Source organism: Pelecanus crispus, chromosome 3, assembly GCF_030463565.1.
Source record: "Pelecanus crispus isolate bPelCri1 chromosome 3, bPelCri1.pri, whole genome shotgun sequence".
Taxonomy (NCBI): domain Eukaryota; kingdom Metazoa; phylum Chordata; class Aves; order Pelecaniformes; family Pelecanidae; genus Pelecanus; species Pelecanus crispus.
In genome coordinates this window covers 107,586,609-107,604,327 of record NC_134645.1, presented here as the reverse complement: position 1 = coordinate 107,604,327, position 17,719 = coordinate 107,586,609, and the positions used below count along the sequence as shown (strand labels likewise).

General features: G+C 36.2%; 1 protein-coding gene across 1 annotated transcript in view; it reads right to left on the bottom strand.

The window, feature by feature from the left end:
- CSMD1 (CUB and Sushi multiple domains 1) overlaps positions 1–17,719 on the bottom strand; it is a 1,273,929-nt gene that overhangs the window by 430,237 nt on the left and 825,973 nt on the right. The window contains exon 8 of the mRNA XM_075708500.1: positions 1,599–1,686. Within this exon, the coding sequence (XP_075564615.1) occupies positions 1,599–1,686 (88 nt within the window). The remainder of the gene's footprint in view (positions 1–1,598; positions 1,687–17,719) is intronic.

The following is a 17,719-nucleotide window of genomic DNA, read 5'->3' as shown; positions in this document are numbered from 1 at the left end:
AACCCAGAACTCTCAGCCTCTTCTTATATGTCTGTGCTCAGGCCCCCTCACCGTCCCGATCTGCTGAACTTACTCTGGTATCTACATGGAGTGAGAAAGGCCCCTTCAGGTGTGAATTCATGCTATTTTCCATTCAACATTTAGGCTATGGGGTTAACTCCAGAGACGCTTTTCTGTCTCCACTAATAACAGAGTGATCCTAGATGCTGCCCTTAATTCTTTCAACTAAGTATTTGTTTTGGAGGAATTCAGAAGAAGAGGTATGCTCTGCATCCTTTATGGCTATGAGAGACTCAAGCAGAGGAGGGGAACTGAGGCATACCTGCACAAATAGTAAAGTAAACTACTCCCCAAAATAACAGTGGAATTATACAAGTATCCCTCAGATGAATACACGCAGATACTTTAATACATCTTGAGAAACAATTATATTTTAGTATCCCATTGTTACCTAGTCTTCTACCAACTGATGTTTCTCTCCTCAATACATCAAGTCTTAATAAAGACCAAGATAAAAATTATGTTTGTTTTCCTAAAACAGCAGACCTTTGGACAGCAAGTGCATACTATAATTTTGTAACATACAATTTTGCTTGCAGCAGCTGTACTTGCCAAGTTGAATCAGAATATATAGAACAGGATGTTAGCAAACATTTTCTGGACAGCTTGTCTCTCTCTAGCCTATTTATTGAAAAGCTTATTTCACTTCATTATTTTTTAAAACACATTTAACTGCTGCCCATTTGCTAATGAAATCATGACTTGGCATATAACTGATTCTCTTAATGTTGGAGCTGTTTATGAGTTCTCAAACTCCTTTGAGGGTAAACAGAGAAAAATCAGAAAAATAGTAGGTCAGTCAGAAATAGAATAGATTTTTAAATTATTTTTCCTGTCAGTTATGCCCTAGCTTGGAAGAGTCTTGATTCAGGAACCAGGTTTGATTAACTTGCTTTCTGGAATTGCAGAGAACTTTGCACAATTCCTTCTAATTCCTGTGAAGTTTTGCTTTCCATTTACTCTTAGGTCTCGCTGTCCATTCGCTGCTGAGCAATTTACATATCTCTGCATGAGTTGGAGGCTCCCATCCCCTTCCTTTGACCCTCTTCTCTGCCACACCTTAAATCTCTGCTTTTTTTTCCCAAGAGGGAAAGAGCAACCTTCCTCCTTTCTCCACAGGGGTCCATTTGACCTCATCTTCTTTTTTTAATGAATATAACAAAAGCTGGGAAAAAAAAAAAAGCAAGGAGGTGGCATTCATCACAGCCTCAGAGACTGAATTTGCCATGTTTCCAAGCTTTTTAAGGACTTTTATATAGTGGGAAAACAGACAATTCTCTCTGCTGCTTCTTCTGTGCTTTCCAGCGAGTTCTGCCTTTCCTATATAGACAAGATTATTAAGTTCTAAAATTCCTATTTAAAATGCATTGATTTACAGAAGAAACAAACAAAACTAATTCAAGATATAAAGTGGACTGAAGCTATTTTGAAAAAGACTCAACACTAGGGAAATGATACATATCTGTAGTTGCATGCTCTGTATACATGTAACAGGAAATACCTTCCTCTTGGTCATATAGGAAACTAAATGTGCATACCTGAAGTCAGAGCCCACCCTTTTCCCATTTTCAGGAATTCCAGGATCAGGACATGTATCAGATGCAATTGCATCCCCACCCTGGGTCACTGCAAAGTAAAGCAAAAACAAATTTAGACATGCAGCTGTAAAGATTACTTTCCACTTTTCCCATGCATTAACATCCATGGCCTGAATGTAACCATATGCATATTCATATTTTTTTCTTGAAACAATATAAATTATGACCAAAAGGAAGCCCCATATAATTGATTTATTTGGTGTATTGTTTATTTTCTTTGGCTATAATAAAAAAAAAAAAACATGTTTTGCATCTGTGGGAAAATTAATGATTGATTTCCCATGATCAGTCAACTTTTTATGGATATACTAGGATCCACAGCTTTTCTCAGACAGGGAAACAAAATTTTGTGAAGTCACCTTTGGAAACATTCATAACACACCATTATAAGTTTAAGACAGTGTAAGAAAATAAAATCTCATCTAAGCTTCTGTCCATAATAAGACTTGAAATAGACAAAACCCAAGAACCCAACTGTAATACAGAAATATTTTTATAAAGATAAACTTCATCTCAAAAACACAGAGAAAACCCCACAGAGCAATGTATTTGTAACCAGCTGAATATGTGTTCATGCAGACAAGGCTCAAAATCTCTATTTTGTGTTTTCAGGTAGGAATAGAAAGAGAACGTATCCTATTCCTTTTTATTCTATTCCTTTTGTCCTCCTTTCTTTCTCCTTCCAGACTGCCAGATACTTAAATAACACTAGGTATATACATATATAAATGTATAGTCCTTTCAAAACTCAAAACAATTTGAACATTCAATTTTCACTTATTTCTTCTTCATTTGTAAAAAGGTATTTAAGGTATATGTGGAATTCAAAGTAATCAATCATAAAGAAAAGACATAAAGTAACAGAGCACCACACTGTGAATACACAGAAAACCTGAATACACATGTGTGTACATACGCACATATGCACATGTGTGTCCATGCATAGTTACACTCCTCCTGTCTTTCTGTTTCCTCCACAGAAGAATAGAGGTAGTGGGAAAATGTAGATCACATTTTTCACCTTAAAAGGTTTTTGGAAAACCATTAAGGATGAGGCAGAACATTCTTGAATAAAAAAAAAACCACTTGGAATATTTTAGCTGCACAAAATAAATTACAAAAGCCTGAGTGGATTACAGATGACAGCATTATAGCTGAAAGGTGATGAGAGATTAAATGTAAAAAGTGGCTTGTTTTCCCACATGGTGATATGCTCTCAAATTGAATACAGTGACAAAAAGAGTGGTGACAAGCAGTATACATGTAATCAGATGGTAAGAGCTATAAATCTTCATGTCTGTTTTGGAAGCCTAAAGGACAATTAATTTATATAGAAATCCAAAGTTTTACAAAAGAAAATTTAGAGACATTAAAACCAGCATTACAGCACTACAAAAATATAACTAAGACAAAGCACTTGTATCAAAATGCTTGACCTGAGCATAGATTCTTCTTAAAGTAGAGAAACTGCAACAAGTACAGTATACTTCAACATTTGCCTACATTCTTTTTTTTTTTTTTTTTTGGCATATAGAATGTTTTAAAAATACAGGAAAGGAAATAAATCATCTCCTTCTCCACATCTTTTTAACACTACTTACTGTACTGTATACTGTTTGTCCCAGAAATCTTTCTTTAAACTAGGTGAAGAAATATTATTATAATCTCAGAAAAGTTTTGGAAACACAATTAAGAATATCTTTGACTTAAAAATTTATTTCCTGATAAATAAAAAAAAACTGAGCATGAATAAAAATCCTGTTCAGCTAGTCAAAATTATAGGTTCTGGAATTCAGCATCTTGAAAACACTCCAGACCAAGAAGCCAATCCTGCTAATTTCACTGATATTACTTAGACTGATAAAGATTTTTGTGTGTGTGGATAAAGGCTTTTAGAACAAGTCTATACTAGCAAGTAAACATGCATTTTATTCTGAGAATTTAATTTTGTAGTTGCTTGGGAAGTGTGGGCGTTGAAATGCTGTTATAGCAAAAACTGATCCTGCTAGAAAAGCAGCCTGCTTGAACACTGATGTTCCTTAAAATATATAGTTTTCCTACTAACATATCTTACATTTTTTCAGAAAAGGAAAATCAAATATTTAGTACTTTTAGCACAGAAGTGTAGCTATGTTAGTGGAAGTAAGGTTCAATTTTGACTACTGAATCACCAAAACACGAAAATAAGTGATATGACTGAAAATGGTCTGTGAATTGAATAACCTGTTCCAGATAGGTGTTCAGCTCCATTACTTTGTATGTGAAGTTGTTTTTATATTAAATTGATACTGTTGTATGTTGTGTTGGAAGCTATCTGGTACACAGAAAACGACTGTAGCAAAGTCAGCAACTTGGATAAAAGTGCTGGTCTTTTTTTAAAGGGGGGCCTTCATACATAGGCAGCAATGGCTGAATTTTCTAGTGAGTGCTTAGGGAGCTCGTACGGTGTATCCATGAAGTGCTGTGTAAATTGCGTGTGCTAGCTGTGGTGTGGATGCTCTGCCAGTGTAGCTGTCATACCCAATGTCAATTTTAGTCTGTAGGTTCTAATTGCAATGCGAATGTTACATGGCATAGCGCTAGAGGGATGATTGCTACATGAGCAAATAAGAATGCAGCACCATGGATATGACTAAACAGAAACAGACACTAAAGGAGGGTAGACTTCAGACAGAAACTAAAGGAGGGTAGATTTAGACTGGATATAAGGAAGAAATTTTTTACAATGAGGGTGGTGAAACACTGGAATGGGTTGCCCAGAGAGGTAGTGGAGGCCCCATCCCTGGAAACATTCAAGGTCAGGTTGATGGGACTTTGAGTGACCTCATCTATTTAAAGCTGTCCCTGCTCACTGCAGGGGGGTTGGGCTACATGACCTCTAAAGGTCCCTTCCAACCCAAAGCATTCTATGGTTCTATGACTGATATGGTTAGTCAACATATCAAGTTTACTAAACTTAAACCTTATGGTAACAATTGTAATAAAAGGTGGAGAACACTGCCTATGCTATCTATTTTAAGTACAAACATATTGCAGTGAAGCTACCTCCTTCTACACACATACATACAAAATGCATAAGTATTTTCTGGGAGACACCAGTAAATGTGACTGAGATCTTACTCATAGCACAGAATGAAGTGATCTCCCCAGATGAATTATGACCTTTGCAAAATTTTCTTCTCAACCACTACCACCTTCTGTCAACACGCTCTCACAGCAATATCAGGGAAAGGTGATTCAGGCTATCCTTTACCCAGAGAAATACTGTCTCTTGAAATGGAGCAGGTATCATGTCTGCAACCTGGCACATCTTCCTGGATGTCTACAGGCCTTGTTAAACATGGCCCAGGTTTTAGCGTCTACGTTCCCCAATGAACTGTCAAGTGTTTTTTAACAGATGGTGGTTGCGTGTCATGCTGTCATAACAAGATAAATCTAATTCCCTGTCTTGATTTTATCTTTCTAGATGGGAAAAAAGGAACAAATTTCTCAAATTAGTGAAACTGTTTATTACTTTTAGTGGTTCAGAGACACCAGGGACTTCAATGCATTTATAAATACATGTATATACTTTAAAATGTTAATGTGCTTAAAACCTTTACCTGACAGTATTTTGGAATTTACCTAAAAATTAGATTTTAAGATCTTAAGATTTTTTTTAGTTCCAACATTTGTTAGCACTCAGGCTGAAAATAGATAAAAAGATGGCGAAGTGAATCCCTGTCAGAGACCTTTATCTTCCTCTGTTTCAATCCTGTCAGATTTCCCCTTTATCCACAGCTATGATGTACTGCTGCTGAGACCCATAACATGTGGGAGGAGAAAGTATCATCTTTGATTTGAGTATCTCACTTCCAGAATATGTTTAAAACTTGCAGCCTCTTTCTGAAAGCGTCTCTTAGACATGTCATCTTCTATTCATCCTGCCACATGCCCAATCTTTCACTGCTGTACCTTTAAAGAAAAAAACAGTTTTGTATGCCCTTGAAAGACCCATGTCTTACCTCTTTGTATTCTTTCAAAATGATGCTGTATAGAGTTTCATTTACCTCGGGTGTTATAAAGTGTCTCATGCTTTTTGCATCTTTCCTCTGATTTGTCCTTCTTTATCTTATCGAACTTAAATTCTCATTACTTCCAAAGCTCATTCACAGACTATCTGTATTTTAACTGTCATCTCAATTTTCATTTTAGAATTTTACCATTTCAAAACAATAAAGGTCTTAAGGAAAATGGAAGGTAATTGCCCTATTTAAAACTTGCAAAGCTTAGATATAAATATCAATTATGCAGAAACTTCGGTACAGCTATGCATTAATTAGTAGCATTTATCTTAAAGCACTAACAATGTTCCTTTGTATTGTGAATATAAACTAAACATTTATAAACCTGTATTTATGACAAATAAATTTAGGACCAGCCTAAATACTACCAGCCTCTCTCAATATATTCTTAGTATATTCTCAGTATAGCCTCTCTGTTTTAAAAAGAAGTTTAAGAGTATGTAATCCTGGCAAATGTCAAAGTAAGATATTGCTTTACATCGATAATTCTTCACAATGTATCCCAGTTGCACACAGTTCTTCAAGGAACCATCAGCTAGAGAAAATGGTGTGTGTTCCATGAGACTAACATCAGACAAAGTATTTGAAGTCACAGGGTAGGAAGAACAGTAAGGAAAGATTCGAGTCAGGTTTTCTTTTTTTTTTTTTTTTTTTTTTTTAATATTAGTTACTGTAGAGTCTAACAGAACTCTGCCTTTCTCTTTTTTTAACAGGGGGTTTGAGAACATCAAAGATGCTTCAAGCACCCGACATGTCTTTAGTATAGAGACAGAGCTTTCTCAGTGGACGCAGCTTAATTCTGGAACTTCTCAACATGCCACGCTATTGTATGTTGCAACACTTAATGTATTCTAGGCCTTTCTGCAGAAACAGTTGAAGAGAAGCTGTGAGCTCATTAACGTGATGGACAGCTTTTCAGTCTATATACAACCTCTATGGTTAAGACTGGTGATTTAAATTTCTATTTGATTAAAAAATCTGTTCTTTCTTTACTGACTGAGAATGAATGAACAGGATTTCTTCCATTTTCTCAGTTGGGATCAGGTGGACTGGAGTTTCCACAGCTTTGGAGGTCATCTTTATCATTTTACTTGGTATATAACATAGTAAGAATAGCACTCCTTCAAGATGTTTCATGTGTCCTGATTCTAACACAATAGTACAGAAGAAAAGACTGTCAGCAACTGTAAACAGAAATAAGACTTTAAAAAGTTGTAATCATAATAATAAACAATTAGCAGATACATTGACATCTTAATTTAGCTCATCATTTGAGAAGCTTTTAAACTTTAATCAAGGAGCCATATTAGGCAGGAGGAAGGGATGGTACAACACATGTTTCATGCAGCAAAAAGAACATAAGAACTCCCTGCTTATAATATAGGTTCTACTTCAGGCAAGCTGCACTTGCTTTAGATGCATTTGGAATCTGAATATGCATTAATGATCTACTCGTGCTCATGTAAAGCATGTGATGAAATGCTTTGAAGCGCAGGACTTTGAAGCAAAAAATTGTTATGTATAGATGCATTATACCGCATATCTTTCTTCGGTAGCCATTAGGTTAATAACAAATATTTGGTATTCATGCTTCAGGCTGCAAGACCTACAATTTTAAACTTAACATGTTTTGCCAATCTGTCTCGCCATTTACTCATTCTCTTAGTGATAACACCAACGTATAGAAAGGTTCTGAATTAAAAAAAAAAAAAAAAAAAAGAAAAAAGAAAAAGATTACATAAACCCAGGAATACTCATTCCTTCAATAATTTGTTTTGAATAATTTTCAAATTAAACCAAAAATTGCAAGAATCACCTTGTCAAATACTGTGTGGAGGCTACAGAAAGCACCCTAAAATTCACCATGCAAAGACATTATAAGAAATGGCAGTTTTTCTAGACCAGACTGACAAGTTTGTAAACTGAACAAGAATTTACAATTAATAAGTACTTTATCTCTGTATTATGATGCAAATAAAAGCTGACATATGTAAATATCAACCTCTTTCCAGCCAGGAAGTCACACATAAGTGCAATGACACTGTATCAATGAAACAAGATAACAGATGCATTAATTGATATATTAGAGTAACATCTTGATTATTCATTAAGCTCCTTAGATGTACATTAATTTACATTTTAATTTTTGAAAAGGTTGACTCGGATTTAAAAAAGTCTAACAGTTCCAGACATAATTTTGGTCATTAAATAATTATGCTTCAAAAGTGAATCCAAAACATTTCAATTATTCTTTATCAAGTGTACCAGAAATCACTTGTTTCACATAGTGATGAATAATGTGATTGCTGGAAAAGAAAGACAGACATATATACTTAATATCTTGACATGAAAATACATGGAGAAAAGGTATAAAAGATTATCATTGTATAAAAGATCTTAATATACTGGGGTTGTTTTGAATTTAGAAAGTTGGAATTTTGGATTGGATTAAAAGAAAGATTTTAGAACACAAAAGCTTCAATCCACAAATACATTCATAGGCAAATTAATTGAATGAAATTTTCCACAATAAGTTTTGCTGCATTTGCTGTAAAATGTCAGTTACCCCCATCCTGAGGATAATTTCAAGCTTTTAAAGTTTTTAACTTATCCAGACCAAAATATAAGAATGAATTTGAGAATAATTTTAATGGTCAGAGTGCATATAATGCAGGAGGTCTTTTTTTGTTTGCAAAGACATTTATTAGGAGACCTCTCATGTTGCACTTTTAGCAGCACAGAAGCTTTAGCCATTTCAAGGTAGTGCCTTACTGCAAATAATAGGGCAGCAAGTTAGGGTCATGATTAAACTTGCTTATAAACAATGTCTTTGCATACACCAAATCATCTCTATAAGATTTTATTTCAAAAACTATGACACGGTCAGAAAAGGCAAAATTTTTTGTTTTACATTAAAATGTGCATTAAAAGTCAAACATTTTAATAATTTTGGCCTACATAATTTTGACTACATTAAAAAAGTGATTGTTTTTTCTCTTGAACTCTTCACCAAATTAGAGGACATAAATTGGATTTAACTCCTTTTTTTTTTCCCTGATATCTCTTTTGCAGAAAGACATACATAAAAAGTATTAAGTTGGAACTCTAATAATGAGATACAAGGGCATTACTTATATGGGTATATGAAAGTATATGCTTAGTGACAGATATTGCCTTATTATTAAATAAGATTTCAGACATCATAGAAAATACAGATTTGAGTAGAAATAATAGATGCAACCAAAATACCATGACAAAAAATATATATATTTCAACTGGACAAAGAAATATAAAGAGTGCTATATAATATTTTTCCATACAATTTCATCCAGGCTTTTAGAGGACAGGAAAACTACTTTTAGCAAAATGAGTTAATGGTCCATATGCTCCATCATAGGCCCTTCAGTAGAAATAGAGTAACACTGATCTGTTAAAGACAACAGAAATAAACCTGTTTGAAATTTATTCTAGTGAAGAAGTGATAGATTGCTGAAACCCAGAGAGATGGAAAAGAAGAAAAAGATAAACAAGGAAGGACAGGTAATGAAAGTTTTGCAATTCAATGACATAACTATTTTCAAGAAGCTAGTTCAAACTATGTTCAAAAGACGTTTAATGCCTTCTCTGCCTCTGTCTTCAACACCGATGATGGGCCCTGGGACCCCTGAAGCCCCGTGTTGGAAGACCGTGACTGAGCGGATGATAAACTCCTGGCCAATGCCAAACTTGTTTGAGACTTGCTGCTCCAACTGGATGCACATGTCTGTGGGGCCTGATGGGATTCAACCCAGGGTATTGAAAGAGCTGGCCAATGTCATTGCGCAACCTCTCTCCTTTATTTTTGAATGGTCTTGGGAGTCTGGGGAGGTCTCAGTCAACTGAAACCTGGAAAACGTCCCAATTTTCAAGAAGGGTAAGAAGGAAGATCCTGGTAATTACGGGCCTGTCTGTCTCACTTCAGTGACTGGTAAAATTATGCAGACGGTTATTCTGGGAGTTACTGAAAAACACTTGAGACAACGCAGTCATTGGTCACAGCCAGCATGGGTTCACGAGGGGAACGTCCTGTTTAACCAACTTGATTTCTTGTTATGACAAGGTCACCCATCTAGTTGACCAAGGGAAGCAAGTAGATGTGGCGGGTTTGGATTTTAGCAAAGCTTTTGATGCTATCTCTCACAGTATCCTTCTGGACAAAATGTCCAACATACAGCTAGACAAGTCCATAATACGTTGGATGACCAACTGGCTGATGGGTCAGCCTCAAAGAGCTATAGTGAACGGGGTTACATCAGGCTGGCAGCCAGTCACCAGTGGGGTTCCCCGCGGCTCAATTTTAGAGCCAGTTCTCTTCAGTTTTATAAATGATCTGGACGCAGGAAACGAATGTACGTTAAGTAAGTTTGCCAACAGTACTAAACTAGGAGGAGCTGTGGACTCCCTCAAGGGTAGAGAGACATTACAGAGAGGTCTGGATAGACTAGAGAGCTGGGCAATCACCAACTGTATGAAATTTAACAAGAGCAAACGCAGGATTCTCCACCTGGGACAGGGTAATCCTGGTTATATGTACAAACTGGGGGATGACAGGCTGGAGAGCAGCCCCACAGAAAGAGATGTGGCTGTCTGGGTTGGTAGCAAGTTGAATATGAGTCAACAGTGTGCCCTGGCAGCCAAAAGGGCAAACTGTGTCCTAGGGTGCATCAAGCACAGCATAGCTAGCCAGTTGAGGGAGGTGACTTGTCCTACTCTACAGGGCACTGGTGCAGCCCCTCCTCAAGTCCTGTGTGCAGTTTTGGGCAGCTCAATATAAGGAGGACATCAAACTATTAGAGTGTGTCCAGAGGAGGGCTACCAAGACGGTGAAAGGCCTCAAGTGCAAGACTTATAAGGAGCTGCTGGGGTCACTTGGCTTGTTCAGCTTGGAGAAAAGAAGGCTGAGGGGTGACCTCATCGCAGTCTACACCTTCCTCATGGGGGGCAGTGGAGGGGGAGGTGCTGATCTCTCTCTAGTGACCACCAACAGGACATGAGGAAATGGAATGAAGCTGCATCAGGGGAAGTTCAGACTGGACATTAGGAAAAGGTTCTTCACTGAGAGGGTGGCTGGTCACTGCAACAGGCTCCCCAAGGAAGTGGTCACAGCACCAAGTTTGTCAGAGTTCAGGGAGCGTCTGGACGACGCTCTTAGTCATACGGTTTAGTTTTAGGTCGTCCTGCGAGGAGCAGGGAGCTGGCCTTGATGATCCTTATGGGTCCCTTTCAACTTGAGATATTCTATTCTAAAATTTTTTTTTTCCTTAAGTTACCTATGAATTGACTGTAAGTTTTAAATACTATTGAATGGGAAAATATGGTCATGTTGACACCACATGACGTAAGTGCATAAGGCCATTCTGGGCAGTTACATAAGGAGAAACTCTTATCCCAAACCTGCCCAGGTGAACCTAGGCCCAGAACACTCTTACAGATGGTTTCGTGTTTCTTCAAAATGTTTAAGAAATCTTCCAAAGTATTGTTCTGTTAGTTCAGTGAGCCATAGACAGCTGCTAGATTTCATTTAAAACTGAAGTTCTCCAGTGTTTCTCCCTATAAGAGTATTTTAGCTTTGAAAACTTGTAAGGAAATTTTAACTATCCCTCTTGCTTTAAAAAATCAGATCAAAAAAAAGTATTCATTTCTGCAACAGAAACTATAAAACCCCCTATCATTTTCACATGCTAAAGATAATTCTTTCAGCTTTTTTTTGAATAAGCTCTAGCACCTTCACGCGTTGGGAAATCATAATCCCACTGGATTGCAGCTGTCAACACTTGGTTAAAATACAGGATCTCTGTAGTTTACCAGTATATTTATGGCACTTCTTTCTCCAGCAGCTGGGTATTTCTACCAGTAGTCTTATACTTGTTATAACCAAAATAGCTGGTATGTCCCACTTATCCTTGTTATTCCTTAGTGATCACAAGGCCTGAGAACAAACTGTCCTTACAGAAATCCCATAGTCATTTGTCCATTCTTAGAGAGTGAATCAGCAGTTAAAAAAAAGACAAAAAGGGTTTTTTTCTCACTTTTGTTTTGTTCTGGTTTGGTTTCCCAAGGGAATTTGACCAGCTCCACTTTTCATCCACCTCTGTTTTCAGCAGCTGAATATAAGATTTATTCCAGCTTAATGAAGCAACTTAAGGCTTGGCAGATGCACAGGTTTCAGTCAGTCTGGGAGCTTATTAGTCCAGCTTTTCTTGATGTTGTGAAGAGCCTGCTCACTCATAACAACATTAGGTTTTATATTTGCCTCTAGATCAATAAAAAAATTTAAATAAATATATTTTCACATAGCTTAGAAATTCCACATTTGGGAACTGTGGGGAGAAGTGTCAAATATTTACCTTTTTAGTGTAATTAAACATTTGGATTTTAGCCTGATTAAAATATTATTTAAAGTGTAGAAGTGAAAGGATCAATTTTAGCATTAGCAATAAGTTATAATTTAAACATATTCTCCCTATGAACAAGTATATATTGGGAACTGGAATATATTCTATTTCCCCCATATCTATGGGGAAATTCCTACAAGTCACACAAAAGCTATAGTTCAGAATCAGACGCATTCACCATATATACTTTTTGGGGGGGCCTGGTCTAGATCTTCCACAAGGCACAGGCAGTTAGGCGAATCTCCTGAGATACTGTCTGGCTCATTAAAGACAAAGCTTCATCATGAAAGATGGGAAGTCCTTTGATAATTGCAAACACCGGATTTTCACAGGTCTTGAATTCATCAGACCCTAGGACAGAGAACTGAGCTTGCAAAAAACAGGCCCACCATACTGAAAGCGTATGTCTGATTTCCTTCAACTGACAGTCCACACACAAGCTGCTATTGTCAACAAGTACTGTTAACTTAAGCGCAAGAAAACTCTGATGGCTCTAAAAAGCTGAAACTTTCCAGTGAATGAAGTTCACTCACCAATGATTCAATACAGTTCCACCAGATGGAATGTATAAGTTTACATGATGCTTGCTTTTAGTTAAGGAATTTACGCCATCAACTATAGTAAGAGCACCTTAAGATTGCAAAATCTATCACTCATTAAGACTTGCCTGAACTGAAGCTATCCATGCCTGAAAACGTACAAACCCATTTTTGTCTTTTCATTTTAATTTATGAATTAGATCTAACCAATTTAAAAATACTGTCCCTTCATTAATCCTGATACTTAAATAATGATCTACATCAGATCTTTATATTGCTCAAGGTCATGAGGGGAAGACAGACAAGAAACTGTCCCACATCACTGCATAACAACTATATTGTGCTGCCTCTGTGGCTTGCTTACAATAAAACAATTTAACACACTCAAATATAGTCATGAAACCCATTAAGTTCTTATAACATCGAAGATATTAATAAAAAAGTATTATAAGCTCATTAGTCATTCGTTTTCACACTGTACTTTAGATTCCAGCATTATTTCATGACTTGCTGCAGGTAATGATATTTTGCACCAATTGCAAAGACCAAACTTTGACTGCAAAATATTTCTATCCAGTCATGAGAAAGTATTTTACTCTCTTAGCATTAGATAATACTCAAACACAAGGAAATGAAAAACCATTGTCAACAGATAAAATATCAGTAATGATAGGGGGTGCAGAATTTTATCTGATAGGCAAATACTAAAAAAAAATCATTAAAAAGTACTTTACCATTTATTTTTCACACCATGTGACAGAAAGGAAAAGCAAAAACTTGAAGTGAAAATGGAATTACCATTATACATTTGTCCTTTGCAGACCACACGACAAGCTATGTGTAAGGCTTAAATGCATAGCTCAGAGTAAACAGAGCTGTTGCTTTTTCCAGTACCATTTCATTCAGAAATGTAGGAAATTCTGTTAATTTACTTTGAAATGACAGAGCTGATGAAGAGTCAGTAGTAAAGAGCAATTTTATGGGATATCCAGAAGCATTCTTTTCAAAAGAAATAAACCCAACATGTTGTTTTGTCTCAGTGGCTTAGAAGTTTGGAAAATTCCATTTTTCAACAGCATCAGGTTATAAACTCACCCTACAATGCTATTTACTTGTAAATATACTGCCACTTTATAACATATTTTATTGATTCACAAGGTAGTCTTTTTCTTTTCCTTTAAAAATAGCTATCTAGCATCTTACTGAGCACTGCCATTTCTGCAATAATCCTGAAGGTGACTATAAATTTTAATTTTTTATATCAGTATTGGTTAAAATGTCTGTGTTTAAATAAAATTCTCATTTCCTAATTAAGGAAATTACTTAATGTACATTTGCCAATCAATGCATTACCGGCTTTTTTAGTCTGCTAACTGATATTAAATTTTTGGTTGGCTTTTCAGAGTAAAATGTTTAGCATTGTGTAACAATTCTGAAGAGGTAACAAAACAGTTAGCAGCATACTGCATTGATAATCTAATTTTTCGATATACCTTTTATGATTTTGCATTGAATTTCTATATATTGGTTCACTGTCCAAGGTTTGCAGAATTTAATCAAATAGGCTTTGACTTTGAGAAAGAGCTTAAAATTAGAAAATAACTGCTAACTATGGGATAGTCTACTGGGGTGGAGCTGTTTCTGTAGAAAATAAGATAAACTGATATAGTAAAATTCAGTTCTCTGGCTTTCCTCTGACTTATTTTTGTGACTTTGAGCAATCCTTTTACGACCACATCTTAAGTGAAACCTAGGTAGAACATGGAAGCTTGCGACGAGAACTATTCCTGAAGTTTCCTATTGAGCTGCTCTCTAAAGCTGGAACCATTTAAATTGTGAGGGGTCTTCACTTTCTGCCTTTAAGTTTCCCAGACTTAATAGCTGCAGTTCTGTACTTGCCAAGAAGTGACATCTGTTAACATTCTTGACAGGACTAAGCATTGTACTGTCTTTCTCTCTCTCATAGTTAGAGCAAAGAGATGAGCTCAGAATACCTCTAGCATATCACCAAGAAGACTGAATTTCTCACAAAATAAGAAACACACCAGCTGATGATGATTTTCTTTAGAGGTGCAGCTTAGTAGTTAGAACAGTCTAAAAAAAAAAAAAAAGACCAGTGTTTAAATACCTTGTCTAGCTTAGTTAATTCAGGTTAACTTCTTTGGTTTTCTGTATAATGCCCAGGTCATAAAACTACTGGTACATCTGGTACATCAGTGTGGTTAGTTCTCTTCCCTTGTCTCTTGTTGAAATTAAAACATTTGGGTCCAGGGAGGGAGTTATTTGGGTCAGAGAAGAAAAAAAAAAAATCCATAAGAATGAGTATTGGTGTGTAGCATGACAAGGACACTCAGACAGTAAAAGACATGAATTTCAAATACTGCAGTGAGCACTTGTTTTCAGATATAATTTTAGGAATCCATAGATAAAATAAGCAGTCCTTAAGGTCTTGAAATTTCTACTTTGGCTTGAACAGGACAGCTGTACACTTCCTATACTATCCCGTAATGTCTCTAGTCTAGTCTTGAGCTATTCTTCTACAAACACTTGTAGATATTCTTCCAGGAACACTTAGATATTCTTCTAGTACTTCACTAAAGATCTTCTGAGTAAGTTTTGGGGAGGACCATTGTTACCTCAAACCAGTTCTGGAATGAACAGTGTATCTGTCTTCCTGGAAAGATTCCAAGACATGGTCTCCAAATGGTTTGAACTTCCTCTGTTACATGGAGTAGGAGATTTGATTACTGTTTTCAGCATTTCTGAAAGTGAGAATGCAGAGCACAGGTGGAGTGAGGCTGCTCACTCAGGGTACTGGCCACTCTGAGTATGTTAATTCTCCATGATGTTGGATACACTGCCAAATGTTAAATCAAAACAAGAGTAAGACCAAGGGGCAAAGTACTGGGGCAGGGATAGGAAGCCAGCAGAGGTTGGGTACCTCTGTAAGAAATAGGGATTTTGAAGGAAAAAGGATAAGCTTATGCATCAAGGTCAGCATAGGCAGTTTTCATGGACAAGACTGGCAAAGACTGCAGCTTGTTGAAGGTTTTTATATTATGCTTAATGGGTGGCCCAACTGAACTACACTGAACAACAGAGCAAGAATAAGCACAACATTGCAAGCTCAGAATCCAGTTCAGAGCTGGAGAGCTTTTCTATGGCCACTGACCTCACCTGCTCTTTTTAATTCACTCTAACCAACCATTCATAGTTGATGATTTTGAATTTTTGTATTATTGCTCTTTTTTTCTCTTTGGAGAATCTGCTGGCTCACTGGAGGACCCAGAAGCACATATAAGGATGGTATCTCTATCTTTCTTAATTACTAAACAGTGCATGCCAGCCACAATTTACTTTGCTATTCATCCAAGAGAAAGTGAACAAAACTATGATTTACAGATGGTTAAATAGCTTCTCTCCTCAATCAGTGTAGTGGTTTTTTTTTTCTTTTATTCTTTTCCACTATTTGTTTCAGTATTCCTGAATGCTGATAAGACAATGTTTTCTCTAGTTCTTAGAAATACACTACATTTCTAACAGCTCTGATGAACAAGATTAGAAGGGAAAACTGCCAATGACTCAGATTATTGAAAGAATAAAGGAGTAGGAGTTGCCTTTCTTTTCAGGTACCTGCTGAGGGAAATAATGTTCTGATACCAACAGGAAAAGTAAGACAAGTTCTGCAAGTTGGTACATAGCAGGTTTAGTAGGTATGATCGCTGTGACACAGGTAACATGAGGGCAAACATGCTTACTGTGACAGCAGAACTGAATTTTAGTCTGTATCTTAAACAGCATGATCATTAACGTTTCAGTCTTTCCACTGATTATGTTTATGGATCAAACTGTGTGAAGCCAATACATGATCTGTCGTTTGCTCTACCTGCCTCAAACAAAATAATAATCATAAGCATAAAAGGGGTCAGTAAGAGACTAAATATATTAAAAAGTGCTTATCTCCTGGTTCCAGTGGAAAGAGATGAGGCATTCCAAAGACATAAAACTTAAGAGAACAAAGCTGTTAATTTTAAAGATCTGATTTCTGTGCTTAATACTTCAGCTAAATAGGTTTAGTGGCTTTTTTTTTCAATAAAAGACACTTTTTCTTCAGTTATAAAATAAATAATTACATATATATACACATAAATTAGGTTTCTAGGGCTAAATCTACACTACATGGTAGTGCTTGTGATTGAAATACAGTGCTGACACTCTAAGAACTCTATTTAACTGGCTATAATAAATATCAAATTTTTGGCTACAATGATTTTAAAGGATGCATAATCCTCCCAAGAAATAAAGCAAGTATATTCCAACTAAACTTTGCATTATTGCAGGTAAAGTTCTGTAAGTTAAATCTATAAGCAATCTGTCTGTGGATACACCAGAAGCTTGATAAGAACTGCACCTCCCAGGAACTCCCAATTTAGTATTTAATATATAACCATATTAGATGACTCCTCCCGTCATCATTTTATCTTCTAAATCCACAATGGGCTTCATGTTTAAAGTAGCATTTATAAGGCTAAAGTAGATCATGGCCATTTACTTCTGTGAGCACCTAAAATTCAGGTAGCACCTTTTTTTTTTTTTTTTTTTTTTTCATTACTTTGTGCAAAGTACATCTGTTCAGAATAGAGACTATTCCTTCTGCTGATCTGCCCACATCTATTAAGAGAGAGTACCAATCTCCACTTCCTTTTGAGTGTCCCAGTCCAGAAGGGACTTCAGAATTGTGAATCCTTAGTACAATGAAGCGTTTCCTGACAACTTAGTATAAAATGCCTAACTCCAGAGATAAGATCTATTACATATACTTTTTTATAGTAGTTATATTCCTGTATGCACTTTTCAGGCTCTTACTCAGCAAAAACATTGTGATGTTGTGTGTAAGCATCAGGAAATACATGGAAGTTTGTATAAAAGGGACCATACAAGAAAACTCAGCACCATTTTTTCTCTTGAACCTGTATTTTTAACACCTTCTCCAGACTTGGTTGAAAAAAATAAATGTAATTGTT